The 27993-nt window shown below is 44.3% G+C and overlaps 2 protein-coding genes across 8 annotated transcripts; one reads left to right on the top strand and one right to left on the bottom strand.

The window, feature by feature from the left end:
• Positions 1-2214: 2214 nt before the first annotated feature.
• LOC147648033 (uncharacterized) lies at positions 2215-3751 on the bottom strand. Of its 2 annotated transcripts, none has more exons than XM_086867828.1 (2): positions 3548-3751; positions 2215-3397 (listed from the first exon to the last, which is right to left on the bottom strand). In XM_086867828.1, exon 2 carries the CDS (start codon positions 3326-3328, stop codon positions 2378-2380), a length of 951 nt encoding a protein of 316 aa, XP_086723954.1. In that variant the 5' UTR covers positions 3329-3397; positions 3548-3751; the 3' UTR covers positions 2215-2377. The 2 variants fall into 2 exon arrangements, with proteins under 2 accessions (XP_086723954.1, XP_086723953.1); XM_086867827.1 differs by having other exon boundaries at positions 2215-3347.
• A 119-nt stretch (positions 3752-3870) lies between these two features.
• LOC147648032 (RNA polymerase II elongation factor ELL2-like) lies at positions 3871-26352 on the top strand. 6 transcript variants are annotated; one of them, XM_086867846.1, is made up of 11 exons: positions 3871-3991; positions 4897-5076; positions 14878-14944; positions 16205-16446; positions 18504-18630; positions 19046-19136; positions 20464-20785; positions 22767-22833; positions 24471-24642; positions 25076-25120; positions 25262-26352. In XM_086867846.1, the coding sequence occupies exons 7-11, from the start codon at positions 20500-20502 to the stop codon at positions 25358-25360; spliced, it is 669 nt and encodes a 222-aa protein (XP_086723972.1). In that variant the 5' UTR covers positions 3871-3991; positions 4897-5076; positions 14878-14944; positions 16205-16446; positions 18504-18630; positions 19046-19136; positions 20464-20499; the 3' UTR covers positions 25361-26352. The 6 variants fall into 6 exon arrangements, with proteins under 6 accessions (XP_086723972.1, XP_086723973.1, XP_086723974.1 ...); XM_086867848.1 differs by having other exon boundaries at positions 3876-3991; positions 16202-16446; XM_086867844.1 differs by lacking the exons at positions 3871-3991; positions 4897-5076 and adding exons at positions 9181-12094; positions 12329-12742.
• The last annotated feature ends 1641 nt before the right edge of the window (positions 26353-27993 follow it).

Here is a 27993-nt window from a genome sequence, read left to right as displayed (position 1 = left end):
GACCTGCAGATTTAATCCTTTTCCAGAGAGTGGAAAGTGAGAGTGATTCACATGTAAAGAGACAACACAAACCATCCAAGTCAGTAAAAGAAAGGATCAAGCCTCAGATGGGAAGAGGATGAGGAGATGCACTAATAAGTGGAAATATTCTTTTGTTAAGGTTATGGAGATGGACAATAATGTAGTGAAAAAAACTCCTTTAATTCATGAAAGAGTATTTCAAAGGGGTATGAAGTATTTCAAAGCATAGATCTGAGCAAAAGTAATCCATTGATGAAGCTGAGCAGATGGTGAAGCAGTTGTGATCTCATGAAATGCTGGAACAGAGAAAGAGAAGTGAGAGTTGCCAAAGACTTGTGGCCCCCAAGAGGAAAAAGAGAAAACTTCTGTTTCCAGAGAGGCTCACAAAGACAGATGAAGAGAGCCTTTGCCTTTGAATGACTCATCCTTAAAATGACATCCCTTGAGTTCATGGCCCATGAACACACCTCTGAGTGGTGTGAATTGGGAGGAGAACCTGATGGCAGAGTTTTCCGGGCAGCTGGCATCAGAAGAATAGAAAGTCATGAGAAAACTGTTTTCTTGTCAAGAACTCTCCATAGAATGACAAGAGAACTTCTTTTTCTCTACAAAGACTGATGAAAAGGATACTATGTACTATGTAGTTGTGACTGCTTTAACCACCAAGTTTTGTCTCTAAGTTGTCAGTTGGACAAAAAAAAGTTGAGTGGTGGGGAAGAAGTTTTTTTTTATTCTGGTTTCTTATTCTTGTAGTTTTGTTAATAAATTTTCTTTATTCCTTTTAAGTCTGTTTTGCCCTTCCCCTAATCCATATCTCACAGCAAGAAAGAAGTAAGTTTTTTAGTCATTTTTTTTTTTAGCTTGTGCTTTAAAACCACGGCACACCATCACCGAGTGCTGCCATGCTGGGCGTGCACAAAGTTCAGTGTAAACTGGAGTCCACAGCACCATAGACATAACTGGCACATTTTTCTCCATTACTTCATCAGGAGAGTGCAGGTGCAGTTTGCAAGTGCACAGGAATCCAGTATAGCCCCAGGGCTGGAAACACAGCCCCAGTATTTATCATGACACTGGAAAAGGGTGAGGCTCTAGAACATTTGCAGTACATCCATTACATCATTGTATGAGGCAGCACAGCAGGGCAAGTTTTGGAAAGGAGAGAAGATAATCCAGATCCTCCTGAAAGCTGGTTTTGTCATAAAACAAAGTAAGGTCAAGGGAGCTTCCCAGGAAATTCCTCTTCTGGGAGTAAAATATCAAGATGGATATCATGCAATTCCCATGAATTCAGTCAAGAAAATAACAGATCTGTCCCCACTGACCGAGCAAGAGGGAAGTTTCCTAGGCCCCCTGGGTTTTTGGAGAATGCATATTGCAGAGTAGAGTCAGATGTGACTTAGAGGAATAATTTTAAGTGGGGTCCTGAACAAATTAAACTGTTTATGCAGTAGCCCTTGGGGTAGTCAATACAGGACAAGATGTGAAAAATCTGCTGGATTTATGCTGGGGTGGGTAAAAACCTTGACTGAAGGCTATGTAGTTGTGGAGAGTAAAGTATCACCCACATTGCCCCCTGTTTAGTTTTATGTAAATGTTGCCAGAGAGTTCTATAGTTTCTTTGTTATCACTGGTTAAGATTTGATGCATTATCTTACATATTCCTAATCCTCAGCTTTTTTTGGTCCCTTTCCCTCAGATGCCGCCCCTACCTTGGTTTATATAAGTTACTGTGTTACCCTGTCCCTCGACTCTTGTGTGCATCCCCATATGTGTTTGGATTATGTGTTTGTTATTTTGCTTGTTAAAGATCTTTTTTTTTGGGTCACACAATCATACCCATCCCTATTTATTTTCTCCACCCTCTGCCCTGAAAAGGTTTGTTGCAGCCACCCGTGCTGCAAGAGACTGACCCTGCATGGACCCTGTCCAGGCACCCAGCAAAGCCACTCTATCACTCCCCTCTGCCAAGTGGGCAGGTAAGAGAAAATATAGAGGCAGGCTGAGGGCATGGTCCTGTGGCAGGACCAGCTGCCCCTGATGCCTGCTGTGCCTATGGCTTCTGCTGCTCTGTGGGTGTGCAGCTGCAGCAGAAGCTGTGGGAAGAGGTGCTGCTGCCATGGCCATATGGCTCTGGGACCCCATGGCTGTGCCCCCCAGTGCCTGAGTGCCGCCCACAGCAGTACCCAGAGATTTTCTGAGGGAAATCACAATTTATTTCCTTCTCCTTGAAAAAGGTTTGCAAGAGCCCTGCTAGAGCTACTGGTGGAGCAGCCTCTGGCAGGCCTGGGGAGGGTTCTAGGGCCCGGGCTCTTCCTTTTGTCAGACATGTGGGGGCCCAGTGCACAATCAGTCCCTACCCTGGGAGCAGATGCAATTGATGCCCTGGACAGGGGGAAGCCTCTGATGCACCAGCTTCCTCCTCCTCATCGGAGCCTGTGGGGCTGCTGTTGGGAGTCCCTTGCTGGGAACTGCTGGAGCTGCAGCTGTTGCTGCTGGAGCTGCAGCTGCAGCTGTTGCTGCTGAAGCTGGAACTCCTAGAGTTGCTGGAGCTGGAGATCCTGGAATTGCTGGAGCTGGAGCTGGAGCTGGAACTGGTGGAGCTGGAGCTGGAGCTGGCCTCAGGGCCATTGTTCTCATCTTCTGTGGGCAGAAGCCTCTGGGCCTCCTCACGGTGCTGGCCCATAATGATGCTGATGACATCATGGACCAGTGGTGCTGTGTGTTCCTCGAGGAGAGGCTGCAGCACCTCAACCAGAACCCCAGCATTTGGCCCGTGGATGCAAAGGCCATGCAAGATGCTGCTCTCTATGGCATCTACCACCCACCACCAGCCCTGGTATATTCCTGCCAGCCTCTCATGCAGCCAGGGCCGCACGGATTCCAGGAGATGCTCTTGTTGACGGAAAATTTCTGCCCAGACCACAGGCAGGACACTCCCTGCAAACTCCAGCCCTGAACCTTCCTGCTCTGCTGTAGACACTGTCCCCTGTGGAGAAGATGAAGGGGACACCACAGGAGGATGGGAGCTGTTCTCATCCAGAGAACCAGGAGCTCTCTCTGCCTGGCTGCTGCCATCTGGCAGCTCCTCAGGGACTGTGACGGGTATCTCCAGATAGTCGTCTTCTCCATGATCAGAAAATCGCACAGTCACTATTGCTCCTCTGCAGAGTGGGCACACTGGATTTCTCTGTGTCCACCGCAGGATACAGCCCAGACAAAACTGGTGGTGACAGGGCAAAGTAGAAGCCACATCCTTAAAAGTGTCCTGGCAGATGGGGCAGTTGCTGTCAGTCTCTGTGGACATTTTTGTGCTCTTCAGCACGCTGTGGAGAGATAAGGATCAGCGGCTGTTTTCCCCCACTGCTGCCACCTCCTGCAGGAGGGAGAGGCCATGGTCATCAGCTGTTCGGGGGCAGGGAGGAAGAAATGGCCAGGCTCCTGGGGAAGGCCACCCTCCCAGCTCTCTGAGTCCTGTCATGCACCCCACAGCTGCCCTGGTTGGACATTTTCCTGCACAGCTTACCCTCAGTGCTGCATCTGCAGTGCTTGGCTGCCTGAAGCAGGCAGGGCAGGGAAAACAGGAGTGATGGCTCTGAGGCTGGCACCAAGATGGGCCAGTAACAGGCACCACCCAGCACTAGAGAAGCCTGGCTTGATCCTCCAGTCCTCACAATGTTGCTTGGATGGAGTTCAGGCTGCAGCCAGACTGGCCCAAGCTCTGCCAACTGAGTAGAAGCAGTGAGGAACACAAGGTCGTCATCCATTCCTTCTGTGACGTCACAGTCCACTGCTTGGTGACATCAGTCCCCACTCATCAGTGACAGCAAAACCTTTCACCTTCTGGTCACCCCAAGATAAGCAGTGAGGGGAGTAAGGTCACAACCCGTTGCTCAGGGATGTCACAGTCCACAGGTTGGCCACATCAGCCTCCTCCACCTGGTGCTGTCACAGCAGACCTTCCATCCCTGTAGGTACATGGCATCAGAGAGAAAAAAAGGAATATAATTTCTTATTTCCAGCTTCTACCTTCCCATATTGCTCCCTCCTTGGTCACCTGCACCTTGTGTCTGTGCCTGGGTGTCTCATCATGCTTTCAAAGTTCTCCCTGGGATACACTGACAGGGCACAGGGAAATAATTCAAAGCTGTGCCAGAAGGCATTAGTGAAATTGGCCAAATAGAAACTTTCTAACACAGTTTTGAGTATTGGAAAGCAGGCATTCTTTATTACACTGTGCTGGTCACTCAGAGGATCCCTCCTCTAATTGAGTGCCCCGAGTGTCAGGTGAACAGAGTTTTTATCGTACACACTGATTACATGTTCATTCGCTATCCCTTCTTACTTTGATGTATATTTATTACTTTATTTTACAAATTTGCACCCATTATTGGAAGTCCTTATAGTTCTTGGGGTTCTGTCTTCAATATCCAGTGTACTTTTTAGGTGGCTGTCCCTCGGCCCTCACTTTTGAGTAAGCACAATATCATTTTTTGCACAATAACTTCTGCTTTGTCAGCTTTGCAGAGCTGAGCTGGCATCCTGCTTTTGTTTTGCATGACTTCTGTTTGCCTAAGTTACATCCTTCATCCACTTCTTCAAGGCTGTGCTGCTCTGTTCTGTGGTCCTTACCAAGTCCCGCCTTTTCTTGAGATAAACTTCCTTGTGGGAACTTGTTTCTTAATACTTCTATTTCATTTTACAGCATAAGGCCTTATAACAGGTATAGACTGATATTTTTACAAAGCCAGGTGACTAAAATTTGGTCCAGATTTCTTCAAATCCCTGGGAGATGTCATCTTGAGCTAAGGAGTTTTGGCTCTTTTGATTCTGGAATAACGTATCCACGATTTTGCTCTGTCCATTTCAATGCAGTAAGAGTTGGCAACAGAAGTTGGAAAGGTCCTACTTTGGCTGTAGCAGAGCAGTTCCCCAGTCTTTCAAGCACACCCAAGCTCCTGGTTGGAACTTGTTCACTGGAATGTCCAGTCCTGTTGATCTGGAGATCACCACTCTTCACTGTAAATCCTGTAAAGTTTTACTGAGAGAAATGAGGTAATTATTCAGATCAACCTCTCCTTATATGTGTGTGTTTCCTGAAATGTGTGGTACTTGGTAGGGTTGATCATACAGCAGCCCATAGGGGCTGATTTTGCTGGTGTCCCATGGTTGAATTCTAATTTGAAGTAGAGCAACAGGTAAAGCTTGGACCCGTGCCAAGGAGGTTTCCTAACATATTTTGCCTGACTGCAGTTTGATTGTATGATTCATTCTCTCCACTTTGCCAGTAGCTTGGGGCCTATAGTGAGCATGAAGATCCCAAGCTATTCCCAAGGCTTTCCTAACCTCTTTTAGCCCTTCTGCAATAGTGGGAACCTCTGTCTGATGACGTTCCCAAAGGCAACCTCAATTTAGGTATTACTTGGTTCAACAGTATTTTAGCCACTTCCCTAGAGTGGTTGGTGTGACAAGGGAAGTCTTCTGGCCAGCCAGAAAAGGTATCCACCAGAACTAGGATGGATTTATACCTCCGTGTTCTGGGAAATTCAGTAAAATCCATCTGCCACTATTCACTTGGAACACCTCCAGATTCTATGGCTCTTAGTACTGCATTGTGAACATTATGTTTGTTTCTGTTACAAACTATACATTTTTTGAGTCTTGATTGTACAATCTGAGCCATTTCAGACCCAATTATAGATTTTTTGCAAATTTTTCAAAAGTTTTTCAGTAGTCCAGTGAATGGCTCTGTGTTTGCAATTTGCTATTTCACACAAGAGTGATCCTAGGACTACTCTTTGCCCAGTTAGGATGACTGCCAATCTTATGGATGAAACCTTGCTTCTACACTTTAAATTCTTTGTCAATCCCTAGAACTATACTCTGGTTTTTCTACTGGGAGAGGTATCTCTGACAAGAGTGTTAAAACTTTGTTTTCTAACATGTCTTTTTCTGCAGCCTCATTGAGCTTAATATTTCCCCATTTCCACTTTGGTCTTATCTACTTGGTGTGCTCTGCAATGCCTGATGGCACCTTCCACTGGTTTCTTGATACTTTCAAGTTGAGCCAAGATTTGTTTTCTGTTTTTGATGGATGTGCCTTGAGATGTCAAAAGGTCCCTTTCTTTCCAGAAGTCCCATTTGCATGTACCACTCCAAAACTTTATTCTGGGTCGGTTCAATTGTTAACTCATTTTCCTTTACCCAATTGCAAAGCTCAAGAGATTGGAATTAGTTCTACTTTCTGGGCAGAAACATCAGAGGGGAGTGCCCCCAGTTTGATTCCCAACCTCGTGTTGTGGAGTCACTGCATATCCAGGTAGCTGGAAAGGAAGATTGAGGACATGGTCCTGTGTCAGCAGCTGCTCCTGCTGCCCACTCTGGCTTTGGCATTTGCTATGCTGCAGGTATGCAGGTGTAGCAGGATTTCCTGGGGGAAGTGGTAGCACTGCTGACACGGCCCTGAGAGTCCAGGGGCCCATGGCTGTGCCCCCCAGCACAGGGGGTGAGCCACGGGGGGGCAGAAGGGGAAGGGCATTAGAAGGGAGAGAAAGCAGTGTCCAGGGACCGTGTGAGGGAAATAACAATTTATGTCCTTTTGGTTGAATGAAGAGTTCCAAATGCCCTGCTAGAGCTGCTGGTGGATTGGCCTCTTGCAGGGCTGGGGAGAGCCCTGGGGCTAAGGTCCCTTGTCCTTTTGGGGCACCAGGTCCACCTGGGCAAGTGGCCCCTGTTCCAGCCAGGAGCAGAGGTGCTGTTCCTTCTGCCCTGGGCAGAAGGACCTGCCACTGTCAGCCCCTCTTGCCACAGGTCCTCCTGATGCTGGTCCTGCCCTGCAGGGATGGGCACAGGTGGGGAGTGGCTGTGAAAGCCTGAGCAGGGGGTTTAACATGAACTGCTCTCAATGAGTTGTCTGGAAGTGAGAGTTTTCCTTTTTCTGCCAACCAAGGCTGTCAGTGTTTCTGTGTTTGTATTAATCAGAAAGATAAGAGTATAGGTTTGTGGTTTAATGGTGATCAAAGTGGTGTCTGAATTCAATTGATTTAAATTTTTTTTTTTTTTTTTTTTTTTGTAAAATGACAGTTTGTCCATGAAAAGTCTGCAAAACACGCACATCTTTTTGGAAGTGCTCAGAACCCACTGTCTGTGACCTCAATACTAGCTGAGTGACCCTTCAGAACCTTGAACTGACTAAGCAAAGGCATGAACTCTTTTGTCTTTGTTTAGAGGAAGAAAAATACCAAACCTGGAAAATCTGACTTATTCAAGAAAGTATAATTCTGTTCATCATTCATTCAGACACCTGTGAAGCCAGGCCAATAATGCTCTCTTCAATGGTTTAACACAGCTGATTGACATAAAATCACTTGGAATTTTGGCCTCAACTGTCAATGATATTTTGAATATGAGAAAGTCCATTTGGGGGAGGAACAGAATGCATTTGGACCATTCAATTTTTAAATTTTATTTTCAACACACAGATCCTCTCATTTTTCCTTCTTTAGCCTTAAGCATTAAAGTCAATCATCTGCAGCTCAAACGTAACTGTTTCTGCTCTTTTGCTTAATTTTTTTTTTTTTTTTTTGATGAGCTGAAAATATTCAATTGTAATTTGCTTTATAGAATTGTCAGTGTGGGACTGGAAAAAGACCACATGACTTTCTCCCACCATAGATTTTTAAATATTTTAAAATATTTTAAAATCTTATTATAAAGATTATTTGGCAATATTTAATTTTTGCTTTCTTTGTAACTTTATTAAGTCTGCACTTTAAAACAAGAGCTACCTAGCAGGCTTTCAGTTCAATTACAGCAGCTGCTTTTCAGCTGGCTAATTTTCCTGTAGGACTAGACAAGGAAAGTAATCACTTGCATAATAAATGGAATTGATTTGTGCTAACTAACTTGTAACTATTTGGAAAGTTCCTATTAGAAGCAATCAAAAGAATCAGTGTTACAAGGCAGATGTAACCCTTGACAGATGTTACAGATTAAAATTGAGATACAAGATTTAGTTTGGAAGATAAGTGATGTCCCAGGATGAAAATAACCTTGAAATAGACAAAATTAGAACAACTTTAGGCATCGGGCCTAAAAATCATTAAATATAAGACTAATTACGAGACTTACATAACATAACGCTTGGTACACACATGTAAACCTGTAAGGTTATCCAAAGGACAATGAGGAAGAGGAGAAGCCTTCGCCAAAATACCCTAAAAGAAGACTGAAGACCCCCTAACACCAAGTGAGGCATGAGCCATGAAAAAAAATGACGTAAAGTCAGAAAAATGAGAAATAGGAGGAAACTTAGGGGAAACATTAATGAATATGTACAAGCATACAGTATATAAGTTTAGCTTGAAGTGCTTTGTTTTGTACATGAGGCACAGTAAGAAACCCCCTCTGTACCCTGGTCAGTTTTGTACGTGAGGTGGGGTGAGAAGCCCTCCCCGTACCCCAGTCGGTTTTGCTTATGCTTTAATCATACTTAATACTTACTGGCAAATTATATATATAAATTGTATTTTTTATTTAATTGTTTTCTTTTATTAAACGGTATTCTTTTATATCAAATTACTATTTAATTTACTAAATTCTATTCATTTTTATTTAAACTGGTGTTAACTCAAGGGACCTGGTTGTCTGAAATTCTAATTTCATTTATAACAATTGGGAAATTGAGTTTTCCACATTGTTGCAGTGTAGGAATGGTATTCCCCAGTTTAGTGCTCACACTGAACCACCTCAGACCATGTGCCACTCACTGACTTCCCCACCACTTTCCCTGTGGCAGGATGGAGAGGAGAACACAAATAGGTAAAGATCATGGGTTGAGATAAGAACAATTTACTAGAAACAGCAGTGAAACAAGAACACAAACAGTAACAACAACACTAAAAGCAGAGTGTACAAGAGGTGAATGAGTCACATAGGACCACAAAGGACTTGACACACCCCATGACTTACAGCACACTGGCCAAGGAAGAACAAATGCCTTCCATTTCCACCTGCCATGTGGGAGGTGGCATGCAATTACCCCAAGGTCCTGTCCATGCTCCTCCTGGCTGCTGCAAAAGTTACCCCTGTCCTGGCTGGATCCAGGACACAGGATCTGCCCTGTGTCCTGGATCCTGCTCTGGATGAGAGCCCCCACAGCATCTGCCCTGGCAAAAGGGACTTGAGGACAACCTCTCACTCACTGACATTCCCCCTCTGCCCCTGCCCCAGCTGCCTTTTTGCCTCCATCCCCTTTTTTTGCTGCAGCAGTGCTTAGGAGTACTTAAAATGCTCCTTTCCAGTTTTCTTTAAGTGCCTCGTTGCTCTGCATTTTGACATAGACACAGTTTCCAGGTTGATGAGATGTACCTGAGCATGCAGATTCATCAGGGATGGTCAAACCAGAAACCTGTGCAAAGATGAGAGCACTTGTCCCAGAGATAATAGACATGGTCTTAAATTTTCATTTCCTATCATATTATTTTCTCCAGAAAGGATTGCAACTTGGTGAGGTCTTCCATAGAGCACTTAATATAGGCTGACTTTTTCTTTAGAAGCCATTTGAATTGTGGTTCTCAGAAGGGCAAGGGGAAGTGCTTGTGGCCAGTGAGTTTTCCTGACCAATTTTACTCCTTTGTCTTTTTAGACTCTGATTTGGTCTCTCAACCTGGCCACTGGGGTATGACCTCCATGGGCTAAGTAGGTCCCATTGAACTGGGAATGTTTTGCATAGATTTTGTAGAATTTAAGGCATGAAAAGAGAATCTCTATCTGATGACATTCCAAATGGGATCCCCAACCTGAGTATTATTTCTTGTACTTCTCTAGCTTTGTTGGTGTGGCAAGGAAAATCCTCTGGCCGTGCAGAATATGTGTCCACTAAACCTAATAAATAGCTATATGGCTCTTATTGAGGTAACTCAAGAAAATCTCTTTGGCATTAAGCTCCTGCACTACTTCCCTTTTTTGTGATAGTTACTGGCAGTCTTCTGTAAAACTGTGCATTGCTCTGTAAGCAGATTTTACGTTTTCTCTCTATACTTGTCACAATCCCTGTCAGCCTAGCGCTAAGTAGCTGCCTTTTCAAATTGTCTACCATGCTTTCAATACCCCAATGAGTTTCTTTATGTTTATCTTCTACAATTTATCTCATTGCTTGTGGCACTCTAACTTGTTGGTTTCTTGCTACCCACCACCCTTCAGGATTCAATCAGGCATTAAAAGCTTTTGCCAATTGATTATCTGCATCATGGTATTTTGTGACTGGTTTGGAAAGGTTCACAACTTAGGGAAAAATTGCTTTGTTCTGCCACCTCTCTAGCAGTTTTGTCTCCTACTCAGTAGCTGATGCTGGCTGGTGTTTGTCTGAACTGGTGAGCTTTGCAGTGCATTATTGGTACTTTAGCAGGGAACTGGACACTCCCAAAGCTTTCCCTATTTGATTGGAGATCCTGATTCCTTGTAGAAGGATCGAGAAACATAGTAGGATTCACGGCAGTAGGTGTCTTTAGTGCCATGTCTTTAGTTCCAGGAGTACTGCCTGTTACTTTAAGATTCTGCTCAGGGATAACCAGTGACCTCCTTTTTGCTCTAAACCAGACACAAGCAGGTGCAGGACAGAAATTGACATTTATTTCCCCATTAATTTTCAGACCTATTCAATCAGTCAGGACCATGGGCCCTCCTACTTTGATGCACACAGGCCATCCCTAAAGTACATTATTCAGTTCTTTTTTGAGAAATATGCTCCTTTCCACTGGTTCTTTCCTGCATTTCTAGTCTTTGAGCTAAAAATGGATCTACTGTGCAAGGTGAAGGCAGTCATGTATGAAGAGTGCCAAGAGCTCAGTCAATTCTGGTAACCCCAGAGTAGAAGTCATGAAATTTAAGATAAGAAGAGCCTGTTGGACATTCAGGAGTCCAGTGTAACACCTCCTTGATTTCCTTTGATGTTTCATACAAAGGCTTTTCCAATAGTCTGTAATTGGGGATCCATAATCAAGACCATGCAGTCAATCACAAAAAAGGACACAGTTCTAGATCTGGTGTTTGACAATTTGCTTTCTTCCTTTCTGTACCTCAAACTACCCTGTCCTTGTGTGTGTGGAAGCCAGGAGACCAGACATGGACAGATATGGACATGGTCTTGTAGAAAAACACACAAAAAAAAAAGGAAAGACAAGATTTCTTGGGAAATGAGCTTTGGAAAGTAATACAGGACACATTTTCAATTACATGCTTTTGTTCCCTCCCCCTGTAATGACAAGACAAGGGTTTTGGTGCATGGTTTAAATCAGGAATAAGCTTGTGTATGGGGAAAATGCAAATATAAACACAGTGTAAAATATTTTCCAGATGTGTCAGTAACTTCAATGGCCACCAGTAGTCAGCACACCTATCAGCCTGTAATTGTGTTCAGGATCAGTGCAGGCTCTTCCATGTCAGCTCCTCCTGCAGGGCACGTGGGGGCCTGGGTGTGCTGCTGGCTTGCTTTCTTTTAGGAGGCTGGGATGAGGAAGGCTCTGGGGGTTTTTGTCAAGGAGATGATATTTGAGTGACCGTGTACGTGCTCAAAGGCTCACAGACTGACCGGCCCACGGCAGGACTGACCAGTGCTGGGAGGGCTGCACCTTGCTGCCCTGCTTAGAGGTGTTAAGCTGCTCCTTCACCTCGGAGACAGCCAAGTACAACACTTTTGTGCAGAAACACTCTGTTAGCCCTGGTTTGCACAGCTGCAGCAACTGGGATGGTTGGAGCACCCCTTTCTGCACTTGGAAACCAGCTGAGTCATTCACGGGACAGGGCTGGGAATTCCCCACATTTGCCCATTTGGAATTCCCTCTGCCCCGAGCGTGTCACATCCCGCTCCTCAGTGACATCCCACCCAGCCTGGAACATGGAACTCCCCGTTTCCAAGGACACGTGGCCATTGTCACCGGCACACAGCAGGCCCGCTCAGACCCTTCCGTGGCTGCAGCGAGAGCGGAGGTGTCACAGTGCTAGGGAGTGTTGCTCCAAATTGCTTGGTTCTAGCACAAGGTGATCAAGAGGCCAATCCACGCACTGAGTGGAGGTAATTCTTTACAGTTCTGTGCAGAAAGTGGGGCTCAGTGGTCAATCCACAAAGCCACTACCACAGGAATCAGAATGTTTTAGTATTTAGACCTTTCATCAACTAAAGTAATTAGTGTTCTTTGTCTCCAAGTTACCTAGTTCTTCTCATAATCACTATTCCCTCTACTATTAGATTATGATCCTGTCACTTCTCATGCTAATTAGTCTGCATGTTCTGTCTCTCTGTTCTTAGTGAGAGCTTTCTGGAGTGAGTGGCCATAGTTTGCCCTGCCGGAAATTCCCTTTTACGCCGCTGGAGTAGATTCAGCACAGTTGCTGCTTTGGCTTTAGTAGTTGGCTCCTTGTCTTGGGGGTTCTGTCAAATGTCCTTGTGCCCATAAGTTCTGCATTCTTTGTGTCCACCATCAGTGGAACAAACTTCTTCCCAAGCCTTGCTAAGCTCCCCTAGGTCGGAGATAACTCTTGCCTGTCAAGCCCTACACCTTCAAAAGGCAATTCAGCCAAGAAGTAATTTGCCTTTCCAACACCTGGCCATCACTTAGAGCTTGTTGGCTAACACAGGGCTCTAATCCACACTGCGCCCCGCAGGGCCCCCAGCACCACTGCCATGCCCGTCAGGGTGACCCAGAGGTCCCAGGACCAACAGGTGAGGGGTGACTGTCGGGCTCTGGGCGTTGACACCGTGGGGGCTTGGCCGTGGTTTTGGTGTCAGGGGCTGCTGACCCTGCGGGTCCTGCTGTGCAGGGCTGGGGCCCCACTGGTGCTCCAAGGGCCCCTTTGAGGCAGCCGCCCCGCTGGAGGCGATTCACAGGGATGACACCCAGGAGGTGCCAGTGGAAGTCACAGGTTCCCTGATGGAAGTGGCTCTCAAGGATGACATGGAGGAGGTACCAGTGGAAGCTGGAAGTACCCCATGCTGTGACATTCAGTAACCTCATGCTCTGGGCATGGCTTTAGGTCCAAATGCATGGAATTCTCATTGTCCCATGTTTTTAATGGGATCACTGAAAATGTAAGGATAAATGAAGCCCTTGAACAGGAATTTTTTTTGATATTAGGAGTAGCCATTACTTTATTCCTGGCTCTGGTGCATAGTGGAGAACTTCTGCCACATGCATGCCACTTCCAAAGCTGTTCCACTTATTCATACCTTTTTATCAAACCAAGAAATTGCTGTTCATGGCTTCTAAATGACATCATTCTTCTCATTAACTACTTTTCTATTGTATTGGCTCGGATATTGGTGTCACCTTTCTCATTTCAATTAGCCCATATTTTTCAGACTGTTGATTAACTTTTTCCCAGACGAGTTGTTTTGAGCTCTGAGGCAGAAATGTTTTTATTAGTGTTTGTCTCCTGGTTACTCCAACATGTTCTTGGAGGGCTATGAAGTGTAGATTCCAGGTGTCCAGCCTTTTATACCTCAGGCTTTGTTCATTGAAGCTTATCAGGGTTAGTTTTGGAAAACGACAACTTCTGGTGATCTAACAATCCAGTTGTGACAGTTGACTGCCAAAAGATTCTTAGCTACCTGCTCTCTAAAGTGGGAAATGACAGTGCTTAAGACTGATAGAGTGCTTATGATTAATATACTGCTTATGATTAATTAAACAATTACTTACAAAGTTAATTAAAATAATTAGGTAGGAAAAAATGCAGGCTAAACAAACAATGAACAACTGCATAAGTAATGCAGGCTTACGTTTTGGTCACTTACATGATTGGTTTCCCTTCTTCTATAAAATGCACAGATGCTCTTAGAGCATAGTCCTTTGTTAAGCTGATGTAAAAGGATGTGAAGTTCAGGTGACTCCCTGTTCCCCTTCATGTCCTCTCCCTGTCCCAAGCTCTGCCAGTAGTGATGAATGAAACAGAAATATTAATGGAATTGTATTGAGGCAACACTTTGTGCAAGTGACATGGATGAAGGATGAACAGTCTCACAAGCAAAATGTAGAAGGATTTCTAAAAGACTGCTGAATATTGCTTTCACAGATATTTGCAAGTGATCCTCCTATTTCTTGAAAAGTTCAGGCCAGTTTCAGATGAGCAGCTTTTTAGCTTCACTGACAGCCAGTTTTGCCTTCAGAATGAAGCCCTTGCATGGCAGTCAGGTGTTTTTGTTAAAAAATATGATTATGCCAAAAGACATTTTAGTGATTTTTAAGCAGCACATTCAGGACTAAGTGATGAGTTCAAGCCAAGCAAGCCAAATTTTGTCACATCTGACTAACTTAGGATAAACTGTTTCCATTTTAACATCTATGCAAATAATTGCATCTTGAGCTGAGGAAACGAGCAAGGGTTTCCATGCCTTTTACAAATGAAGTTGATATTTTGCAGTTGAAGTTGTTCTTGGAGCTGACTCCAGAATGGGTTTCCTAAGTTCCAAATAAATCCCAGTGTGGGTTCCTGCCCCAACTTTGTGATCTTTCTGTGAACCACTCTTGCCACGTTTGTTAGCTGAGTGCTGGCCAGTTCAATTGCACTCAGGCACTTGATTTCAAGGGAAGCTGGTGCCCATCAATTCCAGCAACTGGGAAAGGATGACTTGGTACTTGAATGCTTGGCTGCATTAGAGGCTAAGTGACGGTCATGCTCTCAGGGCAGTTTTGTAGCCGGCTGCTTTCAGAGGGAGAATGGTGTCAAAGCAGCCCTTTGTAGTTGATAGGAGAGCAAACCTTTCCAAATTCAGCTCTTGTTTAAAATTAGGGACCTGCTTAGTCAGCAGGAATGGAGTGCGGGCTGAACGTTTTACAGAAGATTTCTTTTTCCTTTTAGCCAAATACCGGGGAGGCGTCACACACTGGAAGTGCGCAGGTTGTCAAATTGTCTAACCCACCTGGAGGTATGGTTGCTTTTCATATTTTGCTCCATGTCTGTAAGACTTGAAACATGGTAACTCATTTTTGCAGCATATTCTTGAGACAAGGGGGTGTGTTCAGAGATCTCAACTGCGGGTGCTTTGCTCTTAGGTCAGCTTTGCAATCTCTTGTCACAATGGCATTCAGCCATTGGCCTGTTTTCCCCTGAGGAAGCCTGCTTGTTCTTCCTTGTTCCCATGCTGATTGACGGCTTGGAATTTTGAGCATTGAAGTCAAGGGTTGCACCACTGCAAGCACATTGGGCTAAACCATTCACCTTAAGTGGAAATTGAAAGAAAATGACTTTGAGGAAGTTGCATAGAGAATTTCATCAGGTCAATATGCAAAACTTTGCTTGATTTCATTTGTTGTCTTGGTCATTATTAGGTGACTGTTGCCACAATACCCTCTTGGGTTCTTTTCAAGGCAAGTGAAAGGAAAGTCATGATGTCATCTTCCCCATGGATTTTGTCATTTCCCACCAAGAAAACACTCCAATGTGCTTAGGTGGTGTCGTTTGTTTTTTATCTGTTGTGAGTGTTGTTTCCCCAAGGAGCCTGGCTGCAGGCACACACAAGGTGGACATTGCCATTGCAGGCACTCAGTGGTGCTGCCTGCAGCAGTGAGCTGAACCAGGCACAGCCAGCTGCCCTGAGAAAAAGGAGCTCTCACCTGGCTGTGGCTGCAGTCCCCTGCCTGCAGGGACATGCCTGCCACTGGAAGGGCAGCTCTTGCCCTGCTTTAGCTCAGTCTAGAGCATTTTATGGCCGCATCATCCTGGCTCTTTGGAGAGACAAAATTCACCTTGCCAATTTCTCATTGGGGATGTTCCGTTTCACATGTGAATGATGATTTGTGTGATTCTTGGTGGTGATTTACATAGATCCTAAGGGCATATTTAACATTTAGTGACTGGGGTCTGAGGACTGGCAGTGGTGGGACAATCATGGAACTTGGGGCCACTTTTGCTTTGGGCTGGCACTGGGAAACACAGGTGAGACAGAACTGGTTGCTGGTAGGCTACAGGGTGCCTCTGCAGCATGCTCCATGCAGTATCAGTTAGGGAGCGGGATTTGTCACAGAATCAGAGAATGCGCTGTGTTGGAAGGGATCCACGTGGATATTTAAGTCCAGCTCTGTCCCCAAGAATTGCATCATCCTTTGAAATCAAGTTTCTTGACTTCTCCCAGCCTCCCATTTCACACTTCTTTATCTCTTTTCCTTTCCTTTGGGAAAACAAGCAGATGTCAAAAGAGCTGAACCGAGCGCTTCATGTCCTGAACCAGAGGGAAAAAAAACAAAGCCCATGAAGCCTGCAGACAGTGAACAAAATCCTTGCACTGCTGTTTATCACCGACCCTACAAGGACAGGGTGATTCACTTACTTGCTCTGAGGGCCTACAAGAAGCCAGAGTTACTTGCTCGCTTGCAGAGAGATGGAATCAAGGAAAAGGATAAGGGTACCCTTGGAAAGATCCTCCATCAGGTGAGATTGTGGAGTTTGTGACAGCAATTTTTCCACAGTACTACTCTCTTCTTCCTCATTTTCACTTGTTCCTATCAGCCCTCTTTCAATTAGAAATTAGAAACTAAGCAGTGGCTTATAGAATGCTCCATACACCTAAGTTCAGTTTGTCCATCAACATAGTCCAGATGCCTCAAGCTGCAAGTCCATGTGAGGAAAGAAAACTTCAAAATATTTGAGGTCTTGGTGTTTTGCTAGAATAGCTGGCAATGAGTAACACTTTGTAGGGTTGTTGCTGCTCATGCCTCTTTTAATCCTCTCTCTTTTCCTAGCACTGTTGAACTGTTTCATGCAGTAACTTCACAGGGGTTCCTTGATTTTATGAAGTGGTTTGTAGTGGTACCTAAAATTTCCTAGGATAAGTTTGAGAGGAGAGACGTTTGGAAAGTGCACAGGGCAGCATTTCCTTTTAACAGACTTGGTGACCTCTCAATGGTACTTGGCTTCTGCTGGGATCTGTGAGGATTGCCTGCCAGGAAAAGGTGTTCCAGGCAAAAGCTCCATGATAAAGGTGGTAGCCTAAACTTGAGCACAGGGTTTCTTTCCTGGCGTGTAGATTGAGTCTTCATCTTGCTTGGAACAATGTTATTCAATGCCTTCTCCAGTGCTGCTCTATCTTCTACTGCTATTTCTTTAGGATAAACAGTTAGAAGATGCACACCCATGGAAAGATGCAGTGGTTTTGTCCTTCTGTTTTAAATATTTCCTGTTCCCTTAGGCTAAATGTCAAGTAGGAATATTTCTTTTTTAGGTAGGAAAAATTGTTTGGAATATAGTCAAGGCAGGAAAATTCAGCATGGACAGAGTTTCAGTTGATCCCACAGGGACTTTTTAAGAACTTGATAGAAGGATTTCATTCCTTGACATTCTGAAGTTTGTTGCTGTGGTTGCTCAGGGCAGTGGCAGGGTTTTTGCCTGCTGAAGACACAAACTGGCAATTTCATCAGAGCCATATTCTACCATCCCAAGTGAGGAAGCCCATTTAGATTTCAAATAGATTAGAAAAATTTCACAGTTCAGCTCCTTAGAAGGTAGAGGGTGAAAACATTTCCTCCTGTTCCACTGCAATGTTTAAGATTGCTTTGGAGGTAATGTCCTGTAGGAGGTGTGAACTGCCTCAAGGTACTGGTTTGCATTCTGAAAGGGCTGTGTGAGCACTGCACACTCAAATGCCTTGCTCAGGCTTTTCCAGATAGCAGAGCAAGTGGGAGTTTCTTTTGTATAAATGTAAAATGGGCAGCCTGAGCTGGCTGAGATGTGGTACACACACTCTTGCTTCCCTTCAAACACAACCTTAGTTCTGATTTTAAGACAGGAATTCCTAATTCAAAGTAGCTTTGTTACTTTTACATTTCTTTAAGCTGTTGACAGACAGACATCATCACAGACCCGAATCAACAATATTTAGCATGTTTTCATGGAGATAAAAAGGGTAGATTTTTACAGAAGGTGGTGATGTGTTGATCATATATTCAGTGTGCTGTAGGGGTCAATCTTTCCTGTGGGCTTTTCTATGGAACTCTGAGCAGGTGTGAAGTGGTGAAGCCTAAACCAGCCCTTTTGATATTAGTGGTCTTGAGGTTTTACTACTGCATTTTACCTTTTTGAGTAGACTTGGTAGTTGTCTTGAGGAAGATATGAAGCTCGCTGCTTTTCAAAGGAATACAGCAAGGCATGTGCATGGCCTTCTCATGGCAGCACTTTGCTGGAATGAACCCTGGTTCTGCCACATGAAGAGGGACTCTGGGCCTGACCACAGTTCTGTCTTGTAGCACTACATGTTGGTTTCCAAGGAACACTTGCTAGATAGAAATAGAATTATGTGGTTGTTTCTATTTGGTGACACTTTAATATAGCTGAAAACTCATGCAATAAGGGAATCATTCATCTCTCTACCAAAAGATGTTGTTTAGTTCAAAGTGGGTGTTCACAAATCATTGTTGAGGACCAATTCTATTGCTTTAGTTTACATACAGCACCCATCATGAATGGTTGTTCTCTTAAATGTCTGCCTGTAGGTAGCCAACCTGAATCTAAAGGATAATTCCTACAGTCTGATGGAATATCTTTGTTGGAAAGCATTCAGAACAATTGGCCTGGCTATACTGATGTAGACAGAGAGAATTTGAAGTTGATACTTTCCAGGTAAGTTCAGTCTTTAGGGGAAGGAGAAGAGTCTTTTCAGAAGAAGGCCTTAGGAAATGAAGCCTGGATTCTCAGAGTACGCTGAGGTAGCAGGGACCCATTGGGATCCAACTGACGGCCAACTCCTGGCCCTGCACAGGACACTGCAAGAATCACACCATATGCCCAGGAGTGTTGTTGAAACACTTCTTGAAGCCTTGCTGCACTGACCAGTGCCCTGGGGAGCCTATTCCAGGGCTCAAGCACCCTTTGGGGCAAGAATATTTTGCTGACATCCAGCCTAAATCTGCCTCAACTCATCTTCATGCTATTTTCTTGAGTAATGACACTGAAGTTCAGATTTACCGGCAAGGAAAGACTTATGGCTGTTGACCATTTAGAGCTTGTAGCCTGAACTCTTGCACCATCCTTCCAGAAAAACAGCTCCATCTCAGAACACAAGCAGCACCAGCCAAGAGCCATCTCTGGAAGCTTCTAAGAGAGATGCTTCAGCAAGGCCTGCTCAGGTAGTTTGTGCATTTTTAACATTCTGTAGTGTGTATGAAGTTGCAGCACACTTGCTAAATAGCTTTCACACACTTGCTGCTGGTGTAAAAGCTGTGCTGGGAATGTGCAGGACCAGGCCAAAGCACGTTAGTCAGTAATTCTGACTGCTGGCACAGGAAGGTTGTGATCAGAAGAGAGGCTCCTGCAGGGCTCAAGCAGCAGCGTCCTGAGCCAACTTGCTGCTCTGCCTGGAGCCTTGAGCTCAGTCTCCACCCTCAACTCATTCCCTGCAGAAGGGCTCAAAGGATTAGCTGTGCATGTATGACAGAGGCACGTGAGAAATCTACTGTACATGAGAAGCTTCAGCATGGTGGAGCAGATGGGGCCCTCTCACTCTCTTTCCCCCCTCTCTCTCTTTCACTCTCTTTGTTGACTCCAGCTCCAGACTATGCACATGTCAGGACCAATGCAGGATCTCCAGACCCTTGATATTCTCTCTTGTGTCTCTCTTTTCTCTGCCTTTATTTTTCTCCTGTCTCACTCTGCCTGGGCACAGCATGGCTGTCCTGTTCTACTCCATCCTCGGCCCTGAAGTTTGCAGTGGGAGTGGGGAGCTTGTGGCCGTGTGCTGTGGCTTTGGAGCCAGCACCTTTGAGAAGGTCCTTGGGAGGTGCTGAGAGATGATTGAAGGGCACTGAGGAAAAGTGAGGGCCCCTTAGTCACCACTTGTGAAACTCTCTTATAAAAATTTCAAGATCCCCATCTATGAGCTTTTGAGTGTGAAGTGTGGGGTGGCTGCTGGAGTGAAGGTCACTCTTGTTGAAAGCACAAGAATTCCTTACATGTGACTGAGGTTTTTGTTCAGCCTGATGAGAAATCACAACCAATCATCACACCTTGCACTGACAGATTGTGGCAGTGAAGATTAATCCCGTCTTTACTACATAAAACCTGAAGCCAGTCAGGTGCCTCTTTACTAAATCATGTGGGTATGTGACAGCAAAAGCTGAGTCTCTTCCTGGTGTGTACTAGTGGAAATTGAGACCTAGGCAAAACAGACCAGACCTCCCCCTCTGTGGGGAAACCTTTGATAGAGCTGCTGAAGGGAGTGTCTTTCTCCCATGACTTGGAAGAAGGACATGCTAAGTCTTAAGATGAGAAAGTAGGAGTGAGATAGAGAATGTATTTACCTGCAGTATTTCCTGGTTTCAATGTTCTTTTCATTTAAGATGTATTTTCAAGCACTGCCAGTTCAGAAATGCTACTTTTTCAGAATGGGAGAGAAACCTGATCTAGATAGATAAATATATGGACATAGATGAATGAGTTCTTTTGTTATTGTTGCAGAAACGGCCTCTGGCTTCTGACTTTAGCGGTCCTGTGATGAGCAAGAAGCGGAGAATTGCTCGCCAGCTCAGTTACAACCAGCCAGCAGCTGATGGCCACTTCTCTTCCTTGCTGCTGCCTTCCACATCCACTTCCACTTTGAACATGTCTCCAAGTGTTGGCTCCGTTTCCCCCTGCACCTGTGAGGTGCAAGAACAAGACAAATTTCAGAGTTCTAGCATCCCAGAGCCTTCTGGGGTGCAGGAGGAGATCCCCAATTCTAATGGAAAGAAAAACCAACCGGGGAGGCTGAAGCAGCTGTGTCCCTGGGAATTCGATGAAGGTATTAATGTGCTGCCTTTCCTAAGTCCTGGGGGAATAACCGTGGTGTAAAGATTTGGTTATTAAGAGAAGCTTCTGCCCAAATTAAGGTGCAAGTGCAGCCCTTTTCCAGTGTCAATAGTAAAAATGTTATTTAACAGTTAATACAAACTGGGGAGATAAAAAGAAATTAGGGAAGAGAGGCAGGGTGGGAGAAGAGAGGGGCATTAAGTAGGAAGATATCAGTACCATGTGGATTCTGTGTTGTCCAATTGGTCCTTCTTCCCTCTGGTCTTCTTGGTGGTGGGGGTTCCCAAGTTGCTCTGAAAGTACCACCTTTATAGTGGATCCACAGGGTGCTCACAGATGTTCCCACACCTTGGGCTAGAAGTGATGGAAGTGTTTATTCCCTTACCCACAGTGGAATGTTTGTCTAGTGTCCTAATTGCGAACCTTCAGCACTGTTAGTCCAAGGCTGGTGCTTTCCTTCATGCCATCTGTGCTTCTCTTAAATTCCCCTTGTGCTGCCTTATCTCTTATGGGAACATCCTTCTTGGACAGTGTTCTCAAGTAGATAATTGTGTTCTTGCACCTGCTGAAAAGGCAGCTTTGAAGGCTGCATACATAAAGGCACTGCTCTACATTTCTGCTCTACCATTATTCCTTGCTTGATGGTCATGAAAATCCAGACTGCTTTTTCTGCCATTGCATTCCATTGTTACTCTTGGTTTAAAAGACAGGAGCAGCAAAGGCCAGAATCTGTGCTTCTGCAACCTTATCTAAAACTACCTTAATTTTTAGAAATTCTCCCTCTGTAGTGCAAAACCAATCAAGAAGAAAGAAATGTCCAATAGATTGCTGTTGGGAGAACGTGGTTAAAAGGAAGAGCCAGGCACTAGAAAGTTACAGGGATTGGATTTTTTTCTTTTCATTTGATTTCTAGTAAACACACAGTTGACTCAGACAGTTGATTGAGCCACCACTTTTTCCATCAGCAGCTTTTCAAGTCTGCATGCTGGAGATAGAAACCTGTCAGACATTTACTGCAGACTAGTTTACTGAAACATGTAAACATCTCAATGATTTCATCATTGTTTGTTGAACTCAGCCTTTCCATGGCAACTCCATGGAAGCTACAAAACCTGGCCTGTGGTTTGCTGGAGTTGTAGTTTGAAGTGGCCTGGGAGCTCCTCTCCATCCTAGCTGCAGAATTTCTTTCTTCAAAAGCTCTAGAAATGGTACAGACTGAAAACAGCATTGAAAAACTAACCAGAAAACCCACAAGGAACACTTGATTTGTCATCAGAGGGACACACCCAGTACGGCAGAGTTCAGTTGCTTTGTTAAATCTATGTCTTGTCCCTTTTGGAGGTTGAGCTTGCAAATGACAAGGGTTTTTTAGCCTGGAGGCATGTCTACTCTTGCAAGTGGTGCTGTGCTTGTAGAGACAGGTGCCTTGAGACGGTCTTTGCACATTTCTTCTGCACATACACATGGTAGCTGCAAACCTTGGGATGTCTTTTGGAAAGATTCCTGCTTGAGTCTCTAAAGATGTGAGCATTGTTCTTCAGAAGCCTGTTAGAAAATTCTGCCCAGCTGCTGTTGGAAAAATCTGTACTGTGTTTCAAGTTGGGGCTTAGGCTGAAGCTTTTGTGTGGACTGAGCTATGAGAGCAAATGCACTTTTGGAAATGAAATGCCCACCCCAAAGCTTACCAGCTGTATTGAACATACTGTGATTATTGCTATTTCTGTCCAGTTTAATTACCCCTTTGACACTTCTGTTTATACTTCTGCTACACCATGTAGCAATGCAGAACCTGTAGAACAAAGTGGCCATCCTCTTTCTAAACCCTGGGACTTGGCTACTGTGGAGAAGGTCATATGTGCCATCCTATGATATAATGCTGTGAGAAGGAAGCTCTAAAAGGACTTGTTAAAGCCAATACAGTGGGTGTTTTTGGATATTTAAGATTATATAATCAAGATCCTACTTTTCTGCAGGCGAAACAAAAGATACTTCCATTGCCTCTCCATGCTCTGCAACAGCCAACCAGCCAGACTACTTGAGGTGAGTAAAATTGCCATTAACTCTTGCCACTCTCAGTGGGGTGCAGTGTCAAGCTGTTTCCTGTGTGGAAAGGGTAAGTTGGGGAAAGTTTGGCTGGGCCTCCAAGGCTCCGAGCTGAGATGAGCACCGAGGTGGGTTAGGCCTGGAAAGGCCCTTCCTTGCTGCAGTGCAGGTGCCCAGGGCCAGCTGCAGCAGTGGTGCTGCATCCTGTCATGGTATTTGCAGTGCAGGAGGGGAGGGGGAAGTGTGTGTGTGTGTGTGTGTGTGTGTGGTATAAAGCAGTGGGAATTGCTCTCAGCTTCTGTCAGAGCTGTGATGTTGGCAAGGGCAGTCAGGCCTCCTGCAGCCCTTGGGCTCTGGGGCAGCTGCGGCCTTTGGAGCAGGCGCGGCAGGGCCCTGGCTCATATTGGATACAGCCAGGGATGTTCCGTGGGGAGGCTGAGGGCAAGGCGGGCCCTGCAGGGGAGCAGCTGAGGGAGGCCTGTGGTAGGGCTCTTGCTAGGGGATGTCCCTGGGCAAAAGCCAGTAGTCCAGGCTATTGCTTCTCCGCTACCTCCCAAAATGTTGAAAGGCCTCTGCAGTTCTCTTTTCAAAACCATGCAGCACACCAGTCAGGTGCAGCTGGCCTGGGGTGCATCAATCGTATATGTTGTCTGTCTTGGTACTGAATTTCAAGTTGTTAAAGATTTCCTGCTTGTAAATATTAATCTCAGATGCTTTGAAGGATTCATTCCCATGAGGAAAGAGTTCTTGTCATCCAAAAAGAAGCCGGTCTTCAGGGCCAGAGGAGCAGAAGTACTGGTGTGGCAGTGTTGAAGTGATATCTATTATTCTCATTGCCACTTCATCTTGGATTTGTGTCATGAGTTTGATAGAACTGCACTTGTGTTGATTTGAGGGGGAAGGGAATGAAGAAGGCTTTACTCCCATCAGTGGCTCCAAGCTTTAATGAGCTTTGTCCTCCTTAAGAGGTGATATGGTTTTGGGTTTAGTTGTGGTTTCAGACCAGTCTGCAGTTTGTTTCTGTGCCTCTGATACAAGTGCCTCAATTCAATGGTCAGTGATGTAACTGCTGCTCACTAGAAAAATGAAATTTTATCCTTATCTCTGCTTTGCTGTTAGACAGACAAAAATGGAGCTCAAAAGTCCAGCTCTGCACCCAGTTCATCAGAAATGCAGTCCCTGCCAAAATAGTATTGCAGATGGATTTTCAAAAAGAAATGTAAATGAAAAAGTTTTCCTACCCAGAAAGAAAGAAGATAAAATTAGGCAATGTTTCTTCTCTCCCTGAAGATGCTGTGTTTGTTAGTCGTTTGACACTGGAAATCAGTGCCGATATTTCCTAAATGTGATCCACTTGCTAATGAAGAAAACCTCTACAATATAAAACAGTAGTTACTAGGTGTCATAGAAATGTGGCAGATTTTTAGAGCTACCTGACTTCATTCCCTTGAAGCACATCAGCTTATATGTAGAATCATTGAGTCCCAGAGTGACTGACTGAGAGTTTGGGGGTCTGTGTTTGACATTCACCACGTGCTTGGTGTAACAGTACAAGTGTGCTTTCTGAAATAGAAACATATCAGAATGTTCTCTTACAGTACACTCCTAGAAAAATGGTCTGATTTTTCCATTAGAAAATACGTAACTATAGTCTCCTTGGACCAACGCCAGCGCTACAAGGATGACTTCAATGCAGAGTATGAGGAATACCAAAATTTATATACTCGGATTGACAAGATCAGAGAGCACTTCACACAGCTTCAGGAACAATGGAAGTCTGTGACCGTAGGCTCTGAAGCCCATCAGGTAGAGAAGGATAAAGCCATAAAGACTGTGCTTCATCAGAGCAGTCCTTTGGATTCCCTGGAGCTGCTCAGTGAGATGCAGGGAAACTGAGGAATTGGCATATATGCTCAGACACTGCTTGGGCTGGGTCAGATTTTTGGCAAGACCCTGCCCATAAAACCCTGTTTGAGCTGTCTGAGAACAATCCGTAGGGTGAGAGGTGTCCCAAGCAGAGTCTTAGAGCATGTGCTCCTTCTGGTGCCTGTTGAGAGGCTTAATTGCAGATCTTGGGTGATACTGGGAGTTGGGGATTTGTTGTTGCAAACCTCCCAGAAGAGTGGTGGCTCACAGAGAAGAAAATCTCGGGAGTCAAACGGAATGCATTTGTAGTGCTTTAGTAAAGTTTGCATTTTATGGTGGTAGTGAAACATTCTTTGTGTGTTTTTTCTTGAAGATGCTGCTTCATCGAATCCTAGCAGATTATCAGCAGATACAACAGGTATGTTTGACACCAGATCTGCAGAGCGTGGTTACTGCTGAGTCTGGCTCAAGGCTTTTTTAAAGCAAAAGCACATCTTGTAAACTCTGCAGAAGTCTTTGCCTGCCCTATTTTTTTTATTTTTTTATTTCTCCTTCATAGGGTAGCCCCAGCTACTTTGAAATGAAGAACAGGTGCCTGTACCTCCACAACAAGCTGTCACATATTCAGAGCCTCATATCTGAATTTGACAAGCATTAAGTGGAGTCCTGGCACCAGGGAACTGCTTCAGCCAGAAATATCTATGAACTCTGGATTTTTTATTACAACTAGAAGATTAGGTTTTTAGGATTATTTACATTAGTGTTGAACAGTAGGTTATGTTATGTTATAAATGCAAAGGCAATTTCGGGTTATATAAAAGAGAAAATTTATTATCAAACAATAATAAATTCGAACAAAGAGAAAAAACCACAATAAAATAAGCAGCGCAGCGCTGGGTGGACAGGGTCTATAGGCAAGGTATAGATGCTCTCAAATCCACACCTGAGAGTCCCTTGGCCTGGGTTTTTATAGGAAGTTTGTGTCCCGAGGCCAAATTCCAAGCAGGCACCCTTTGCTAAGAGGTTCTTGATTGTTCAAAGAATAGATTTCCTGGCACCGGAGAATAGGGTCAATAGACGTTGGGCAGAGTCTCCTCATATGTAAAGAGGTCCAGGATGTCTTTTTGATATCATTTTGGTCCGGGCCATTAGGGTGGAGTGGTGGCACCCATCCTGGAGCCGATGGCTATCTCGGCTGGCTCCTCTTCCTTTGTCTAGTTTCTCCATTTCTCCAGCACAGGTGGGCAGGGCGGAGGTGCTCAGGTTCGGTGATATCTCGTCCGGGCCCGTTCCTTTGTTCATTCGATGGCCCGTGTCCTGTCTATTCTTTCGGGGCTGATGTGCCTGCTTGCGATTGTTATCTGGGTGCTTGGCTGCAATCTGTTGCCTCTCGGAGGAGAATCACGACCAGATCTGGAGAAGGACTTATTCCTATTACATGTTGTATTTTTTTATGACATCGCAATTACATATATATTTTATAATACCCTTTACGAATTTTTACTCATAGATTAATTTATTACATGTTAGCATTGAGCAATAGATGACTTTCTAAAAATGTAGAATTAGTTCAAAGAAGTTGAGTAAGTTAATGGATTTCAAAGATGATATTATTGAACTTTAAGAATAAAGAAATTTCCCTTGTGACAACTCCTTCTCTCATTGTTGCTTGTATCATATTGGAGAGGCATTTTTCTTCTGGCCAATTATTTTCTTCAAGACGTATGTTTGTCTAGTGAAATAAATTTATCAGGAAAAGGTTGAAGCCCAGTACCTCTCTTAAAAACGAGATTCACTTAATAAATTATAAAAATAATTTAATATAAACAAAAGACAATTAGGAGACAAAAGAAATAAAGCAAAGGGTTAAAACGGCCGGGTGCCCTGGTGGGTTGCCAGGAACACACCTGGTATCTCAGGAGTGTCCTTTTTATCCCCTCTTTGCTGTGAGAGGTTAATGCATATTCAAGCATGTCCCCTCCCTGGTTCCACCTTCTTGGATCATGTTATTTTCTGCTGGTCAGCATTATTTTGGAGTTTGGTTTCCTTTCTGCTGCAGATGGTCACTTGTTGATAAGGGTCCAGGCCCCTTATACTTCCTCAGAGAGCAGATGGGCTTCATCTCTTTCCCCCTTACCAACGTCCTGGTACCGGCTTTTTGGTAACAGTTTGCTCTCCATTTCCTGCTGCTGATAATAGCCTGTTTTCCACAGCTTGATCCTCCCATTGTCTTGCCTGTTGGAGTTATCTTGCCTTCTCCAGATGAGACATATCCTTACCATTCAGAATTCCTATCTAAGCCTGTAACTTGCTAAGAGAAAAGAATATAGTAAAAGCATATAATATATTTATCAGAATAATTGTGAAAAGCCAATATTTACAACATTAATTCACAACAAGCCCTCCTTTTATTTTTTTTATAAATCATTTGGCTTGAGCAATAATTCTTGTTTTCTAGCTTCTAGCACTCGTTCATTTTTCTCACAAATCAGTTTAGCTTTTTCCAATAGATCTTTCACATTATTTTGTTTTCCTAATACCATGATTTTTGTGCCATTCTAGATGTAGCCAATTTTGAGTCTGTAGGCATTACTACTATTTGCATGCCTTGCACTACTTTGGTGATTAGCCAAATTAAACAGGGGATTAAACAAGGAAGAAATATTAAACCAGCTGTAGCACTGCTACAAGGAGAAGAAACTTAGCTTCTTCTACTACTCTATCCCCAATATATTATCCCACCAGTTAGTGGTCATTACTGGTTTTCATTTTTGGACTGGCACATGGGCCATTTTTCTGATTTCTTTGGCGATATCTAGAACGGCATTTTTATTGTCATTGAAAACAACAATCTTATGTATTAATTTTCTCACAGAACACCCCTTCTTTTAGCCAATAAATAGTCTAAAGCCAGCTTATTTTGATATATTGCCACTGTGGCTTCCATCACTGACTGGCTATTAATTCTATAGCTCCAGCTGTTTCACTGGTTATGATTTCTACAACAACTTGGAGTTTCATAATGCAAAAATTGGGGTTCGATATCTCCAACTTCCATCTTGTGCCCAAGAATGTTTCTAATATGTGTTCAGGGGCTATTTCTCATCTCCCCATTTTTGAGGTACTCAAACTATTCCCTTTTATTTCTTTTTACGACCTCAAAAACCAACACCCCCAACTAATTTCTGTCTTGTCCTGACAAAAAGAAAAATCCTAGCTGAATCATTCTCAGAGTACAATTCCCCTTCCATTGCGAAGGGAGTTTTGGGTATGCCCTTTTCTCACATATCC

Source organism: Cyanistes caeruleus, chromosome Z (genome assembly GCF_971803275.1).
Source record: "Cyanistes caeruleus chromosome Z, bCyaCae1.hap1.1, whole genome shotgun sequence".
NCBI lineage: Eukaryota > Metazoa > Chordata > Aves > Passeriformes > Paridae > Cyanistes > Cyanistes caeruleus.
The sequence above is the reverse complement of the archived record's forward strand: the minus strand, read 5'-3'. Positions and strand labels throughout refer to the sequence as shown.